Source organism: Cucumis melo, chromosome 9, assembly GCF_025177605.1.
Source record: "Cucumis melo cultivar AY chromosome 9, USDA_Cmelo_AY_1.0, whole genome shotgun sequence".
Lineage (NCBI taxonomy): Eukaryota > Viridiplantae > Streptophyta > Magnoliopsida > Cucurbitales > Cucurbitaceae > Cucumis > Cucumis melo.
This window is the reverse complement of record NC_066865.1, coordinates 6409905-6417580: the sequence shown is the minus strand read 5'-3', so window position 1 is coordinate 6417580 and position 7676 is coordinate 6409905. Positions and strand designations below refer to the sequence as shown.

Below are 7676 nucleotides of genomic sequence, written 5' to 3'. Positions count from 1 at the left end.
CTCGACTACAAAGATAGATTAACCGAACTATCAGCTGTTGAAATGTGCACTCAAGGAATGCATTGGGGACTCCTGTACATCTTGCAGGGAATAAAACCCCGTACCTTTGAAGAGTTAGCAACCAGAGCTCATGATATGGAGCTAAGTATTGCTAATAGAGGAAACAATGATCTTTTAGTCCCAGAAGTTAGAAAAGAAAAGAAAGAAGTGAAGAGCACCCAGAAGGCATTGAAGGGTGCTACCAAGGAGGCTATGGTCGTCAGTACGACCCCTTTGAAGCTTGTCTCAAAGGAAAAGAAAATGGAAAAACGCCAAGAGGAAGGCAAAAAAAGACGTCCAACATTAAAAGAAAGGCAAGAAAAAGTTTATCCTTTTCCAGACTCTGATTTACCTGACATGTTAGACCAACTACTGGAAAAACAACTCATTCAACTCCCCGAATGTAAACGACCTGCAGAAATGGGGAGAGTAAACGATCCCAATTACTGCAAATATCATCGGGTCATCAGCCATCCCGTTGAAAAATGTTTTGTGTTGAAGGAGTTGATTCTAAAGTTAGCTCTAGACAAAAAGATCGAGCTAGAACTTGATGATGTGGCACAAACAAATCACGCCGCAGTAATCATACAGTCAGATAGTAGATTGTCTGCTATAGGGAGTCTAATCCAATTTGGATCGTTGGAGCCTGTTGAGGAAGGATGGACGCTGGTAACGCGTCGAAAGAAGCGCAAGCAAAGTTTTTCCCAAAAAGAATCTGGCGCGTACCGAATGTACAGGAGCAAGGGTAAGTCCAAGAGAAGAAACACAAGAAAGAACCCGAGAAAGTTTCTACCAATTATTGAAGAAAGTGAGGGGCTTTCTCGACCACGACGACCGATAATTCTAAAGGACTTCTTCCTTAAAAACTTTCCAATGGAAATAGTCTCGTGTCATACTACCAGTACGACGGAGGAGGACGCTTTTCCATCAAATGCGATGGAGGAGACACCCAAGCCAGAGGATTTACTTCCTTTAGGCATAAATGATTTGTTGACACTATCGCGAGAAGTTAAGGATACAATCATCGAGATATTAAAAAATGATGATGTCTCGACTATTGTTACATCACCAGCGATGACGTATGATTCCTCTTGTATGTCGATATCATTCAGTGATGAAGATTTGCTACTTGGGTCAAAGCTTCATAATAGACCTTTATATGTGTCAGGATACATTCGGGAGCAAAAGCTTAATCAAATTCTCATAGATAACGGTTCCGCCGTCAACATTCTACCAAAGTCAACAATGAATCAATTAGGTATCTCAGTGGAAGAGTTATCAAATAGTAAACTGGTGATTCAAGGCTTTAATCAAGGAGCACAACGGGCAATAGGCACTGTTCGTTTGGAAATCGTCATAGGGGATTTGCAGGCAAGCACAATATTCCATGTGATCGATTCCAAGACCACTTATAAAATGTTATTGGGACGTCCATGGATACATGAAAATGGAATAGTAACCTCCACACTTCATCAATGCTTTAAATTTTATAAACAAGGAATTAAGAAGGTTGATGCTGACTCTAGGCCATTTACAAAGGCTGAGTCTCACTTCGCTGATGCAAAATTTTATACAAAAAGTGAAGACGTGAGTGAAATCATATCAACTGAAGTTCCAGTGACTAAGGGCACTTTTAAGAACGAGCAAGAAATGATCACAAGCAAGAAATCAAGTAAAGGGGATGCACTTAATAGTCAACAAAATGGTGAATTGACGACCGAAACTAAGTTAAGGGCGCCAGAGGCTGAAAAGATAGCAACCTTACAAAAGGAAGTCTCAAATCCCCCTGTTTTACGTTATATTCCTTTGTCCCGACGTAAGAAGGGAGAATCACCATTTACAGAATGTTCAAAAAACCTGACGGTCAAAAATACCGAGATATTAAAGGAAAATTTCACCGCGCCGCTTACCAAGATAGAGAAAGGAGAAGCGAAAAAAATTGAGAAAAAGGACTTAGAAGCATACCTTCCAGAAAGACGAACAGTGGAGGGATTCGACCCAAAGGCATATAAGTTGATGGCAAAGGCGGGTTATGACTTTACAACTCGTACTGAGCTTAAAAGCGTGAAAATACTTGATGAAAGGCCTGAGCTTTCCCCTACTCAAAAGAAGCTTCAAAAACAAGGATATTCTATACCTAATTCCAGAGCTGGAATTGGATATCAGTCTTCTGAACCAGTCCGAATAACTGGTAAAGGAAAAGCAAAAGTTGCTAATACATGCCACATTACGGTTGAAGAAAGCAAAGATTCTGAAGAGGGCAAAAAAGATAGAAGTCAAAGAAGTTCAGTTTTCGATCGCATTGCTTTTTCTGCTATACGCCCTTCAGTCTTCCAGAGGGTGAGTACATCGATAGCGAAAGACAGTAATCAAGTTTCAACCTGCAGCTTCACTCGACTTTCTGCCTTTCAAATGCTAAACACAAGTGCAAAGAAAGTACGATCTATCAGCCCAACTCCGACCACAAGAAAATCTGCCTTCAAAAGGTTAAGCGTATCAGTAACAAGAGACCAAAAGAAAGCCTCCATGTCCATCTCAAACAAATCTAGCCTAGTGACAGGAGACGAGGAAATTCGTAGTGCATTTCCATCAAGAATGAAAAGAAAGATGTTCGTCTCAGTAAATACAGAGGGTTCATTGAAAGTAAAGCGACATGATGTTGTTTTTACTCGACCTGAAGATAATGAACCAGAAGATGAAGTAGATGTGACAGGTTGTTACCATGTTACAATAGAAGAGACATCTGATCATGATATATTTGAAGAGGATGCCGAAGCAGCTCCGTTATCACTTGAGGATGGGGGTCAATCAACGATTGACGAGTTAAAAGAAGTCAATCTTGGTACGAAAGAAGAACCTCGTCCAACCTTCATAAGCACCCAACTTTCTGACAATGATGAAAATGAGTATGTAAACTTACTCAAAGCATATAAAGATGTCTTTGCATGGTCATACAAGGAAATGCCTGGGCTAGATCCAAAGGTGGCCGTTCATCGCTTAGCAATCAAACCAGAGCATCGGCCAGTCAAGCAAGCCCAACGACGATTTCGACCAGAACTCATTTCTCAAATCGAGGAAGAGGTAAATAAGCTCATTGAGGCTGGATTTATTCGTGAAGTCAAGTACCCAACATGGATAGCTAATATTGTTCCCGTAAGGAAGAAGAATGGCCAACTACGTGTTTGTGTCGATTTTCGCGACCTAAATAATGCATGCCCAAAAGATGACTTTCCTTTGCCTATCATGGAAATCATGATAGATGCAACTGCAGGGCATGAAGCTTTATCTTTCATGGATGGGTCATCAGGATATAATCAGATTAGAATGGCTCTAGAGGACGAGGAGAAAACAACATTCCGAACTCCAAAAGGTATATACTGTTATAAGGTAATGCCTTTCGGATTGAAAAATGCAGGTGCTACATACCAGCGCGCTATGCAAAGGATCTTTGATGATATGCTGCATAAACACATTGAATGTTATGTTGACGATCTCGTAGTCAAGTCCAAGAAGAAATGCGATCACTTGAAAGACCTAAAGCTGGTACTTGATCGCCTCAGAAAATATCAACTAAGAATGAACCCTCTCAAGTGTGCATTTGGTGTAACTTCAGGGAAGTTTTTGGGATTTATAGTGAGACATCGCGGCATCGAAGTTGATCACTCAAAAATTGATGCTATCCAGAAGATGCCAAGTCCGAAGAACCTGCACGAATTAAGACGATTGTAAGGTCGCTTGGCTTACATTAGAAGGTTTATATCTAATCTTGCAGGTCGATGTCAACCATTCCAGAGACTAATGAGGAAGGATGCAGTCTTTGATTGGGACCAGTCATGCCAAAATGCATTTGATAGCATAAAGAAGTATCTGCTCAACCCTCCGGTCTTAAGTGCGCCTGCAACTGGAAAACCATTAATATTGTATATTGCGGCTCAAGAGACTTCGCTCGGGGCATTACTTGCACAAGAAAATGATAAGGGTAAGGAATGTGCACTCTACTATCTAAGTAGAACTCTGACAAGAGCTGAATTAAATTATTCTCCAATTGAAAAAATGTGTCTCGCCCTCTTCTTTGCAATAGATAAACTGAGACATTATATGCAAGCCTTCACTATACACTTGGTGGCAAAAGCTGATCCCGTCAAATATATATTATCAAGGCCAGTCATCTCGGGACGCCTCGCGAAGTGGGCTATTATACTCCAACAATATGACATTGTATATATCCCCCAAAAAGCAGTAAAGGGCCAAGCATTGGCAGATTTCCTGGCTGATCATCCAGTTCCATCAAATTGGAAGTTATGTGACGACTTACCTGATGAGGAAGTATTGTTTGTTGAAAGCATGGAGCCTTGGATCATGTTCTTTGATGGTGCGGCACGAAGAAGTGGAGCTGGTGTTGGCATTGTCTTCATTTCTCCTGAGAAACATATGTTGCCATATAGCTTCACACTCGGTGAATTGTGTTCAAATAATGTTGCCGAGTACCAAGCCTTCATTATCGGCCTCCAAATGGCTTCAGAATTTGGGATAAAGTGCATAGAAATATTCGGTGATTCGAAGTTAATCATAAATCAACTCTCTTATCAGTATGAGGTAAAGCATCAAGACTTGAAGCCTTACTTTTGTTATGCTAGAAGATTGATGGACAGATTCGACAGCATAATATTGGAGCATATACCGAGATCAGAAAACAAGAAAGCTGATGCACTTTCAAATTTGGCCACTGCTTTAACAGTCTCGGAAGATATACCAATAAACATTTCCCTTTGCCAAAAATGGATTGTGCCGTCAATTGAAAGTCAATACGAAGAAGCTGATGTGATATCTGTATATGCAATTGATGAAGAAGATTGGCGCCAACCCATTATAGACTATTTGGAGCATGGAAAACTTCCCACCGATCCTCGACATAGAGCTGAAATACGTAGAAGAGCTGCGCGATTTATTTATTACAAAGACACACTTTACAGACGCTCATATGAGGGACTTCTACTGCGATGCCTAGGAAAAGAGGAATCGACAAAGGCCTTAGAGGAAGCTCATTCAGGTATTTGTGGTGCCCACCAGTCTGGTCCAAAGCTCCAATATCAGTTGAAAAGAATGGGTTACTATTGGCCTACCATGATCCACGATTCGATGCATTTTGCGAAGTATTGTGAGGCTTGTCAATTCCATGCAAATTTTATACATCAGCCACCAGAGCCGCTCCATCCGACAATAGCTTCATGGCCTTTTGAAGCTTGGGGACTCGACCTGGTTGGACCTATCACGCCTAAATCAACGGCTGGTCATTCTTACATCCTTGCAGGAACTGATTATTTTTCTAAATGGGCTGAAGCCGTGCCATTAAGAGAAGCAAAGAAGGAAAACATTGTAAATTTCGTTCAGACACACATCATTTACAGATATGGTATTCCTCATCGCATCGTAACTGATAATGGAAGAAAATTCGCTAACACTTTGATGGACAAGCTATGCGAAAAATTTGACTTCAAACAGTACAAGTCTTCTATGTACAATGCTGCAGCAAATGGATTGGCAGAAGCATTCAACAAAACTTTGTGCAGTCTGCTTAAAAAGGTGGTCTCTAAGACAAAAAGAGATTGGCAAGAAAAGATTGGGGAAGCATTGTGGGCCTATAGAACTACCCATCGTACTCCTACGGGTGTTACACCTTATTCCTTAGTTTATGGCGTTGAAGCAGTACTCCCACTAGAAAGAGAAATTCCTTCCTTAAGAATGGCTATTCAAGAAGGGCTAACTACTGAAGACAATGCTAGATTACGCCTTGAAGAGTTGGAAGCACTTGACAAAAAGAGACTGGAAGCTCAACAAGCACTCGAATGTTATCAAGCACGAATGTCAAAAGCCTTTGACAAACAGGTAAGGCCTCGATCATTTCAAGTTGGTGACTTAGTGCTCGCAGTAAGAAGACCTATTATCACGACAAGGCATACGGGAAATAAGTTCACACCTAAATGGGACGGACCCTACATTGTCAAAGAAGTTTTCACGAATGGAGCATACAAAATCATTGATCAAGACGGATTACGAATTGGCCCAATCAACGGCAGATTTCTCAAGAAGTTTTATGCCTAATTCAGTTATGTAAACAAAAAAAATTATAATAATAAGTAAATAAATAAATTTTGAACTACGTCATGACTTGATCCCTATAGTATAAAAATGGTACGTAGGCAGCTTAAAGTTCACTTTAAGTTCAGTCACATGTATTAAAAAAAAAAAAGAATCATGTTTCATTGTCTGCTCATATGAAAACATGGCAAAACAAATGTAAATGTATATATATATATATATATAAATTCCTTCTGCATTATAATTAAAAAAAAATCACATCTACAAGGTTTGCAGCAAAAGAAAAAGGGGGCAAAGGGGGCATAAATCAAAGCCTCCACTTGAAGTTCTTGAATTATTCTCGTGCAGCTTCCATGCTCTGGCGAACAGTAGCTAGTGCCTCAATCGCTTCCTCAGTAATAGCAGGGGTGCTTTCAAGGGTATTGACTTCATCCTGGAGCTTGGCAACTTCTAGTTCTTGTTGGTCTATGGCCTCCGCTTTTTCACAAGATAAGATCGACAGTTGTTCAGACTCAGCATTTATGCTCTGAAGTCTCTTCTCCAGTTCCTTCCTTTCTAAAGATAACTCTACGGTTCTTTCCTGAATAACTTTGGCATCTCCTCGTAATTGTTTCACCAAAGTCAAAGCTTCCTTGATGGCAGATGTCTTCTCATTTAATTGACGAGCTTTGTTCGTCGACGACAACTGTGCAGTATATGAAGATTGCACATCGTTAAAATTGTCTACCCTCTTAAGGTAACTATTTAGATACTCTTCAAGAGAAGTCAGGCCATCCGCATGAATCTTCTCAATCCCGGAGAGAACCGTCGCTATTTCTGGCCTAAGTCTAGGGATATATTCAAAAGGAGTTCGCATGATCTTATCTTGGATATCCTCCCACATACATAAGGCTGTTTTCCGAAAGAAATTTGAAACCACCTTTTCACCAACCCACTGAGAAGGTTCAGGGTTTCTCATAGTCTGTTTATTAGAAACGCCTAATGGTAATTCAGAAAACTTAAGGGGAGCATGTGCTGAGCTAACTTTTTGTAAAGATGCTTTAGGACAGGCACCTTCTTTGGATGAAGGGCTCTCAAGGTCTTTTCCCCCCACTGTCATTTTGCCTCGACGAATCTCCTCGAGAAGAGCAGATGGGCGTAAGAATTGTTCAGTCGGTTTATTGACGGGAGTTCTCGAGGTACCAACTTCCTCAAAGGCCGAATCAACTGCGTGAGGTCCCGTCAAAGATTCATCACTGTCTGGCTCTATAAGTCCTTCAAGACGATCGTTTAATGGTGACTGCAAAAGTAAACAATTAATAAGTCACTTAGGAAGAAGATGAACAAAACGAAAAAAAAAAACTTTAGAAGGGAAAACGGGCAAACCAGTGGTGGAACATCAGGAACTTCCAAAGCACTTAAACCCCTTTCGTCGGGATGATCACCTGATACCTTCGCTTTCTTCAAAGGCCTCTTCCAATGACGATCACTTTTATTGCTATCGCTCTCATGCTCGTTTACCTCATCCTCAAGATTAGGAGCCATTGCCTCAACCAATC

The 7676-nt window shown here is 40.8% G+C and overlaps 1 protein-coding gene across 1 annotated transcript; it reads left to right on the top strand.

Moving 5' to 3' along the window:
* The first annotated feature begins 3837 nt into the window (after positions 1-3837).
* LOC127151019 (uncharacterized) lies at positions 3838-6141 on the top strand. The gene has a single exon (XM_051090234.1). It carries the CDS (start codon positions 3838-3840, stop codon positions 6139-6141), a length of 2304 nt encoding a protein of 767 aa, XP_050946191.1.
* Positions 6142-7676: the final 1535 nt, after the last annotated feature.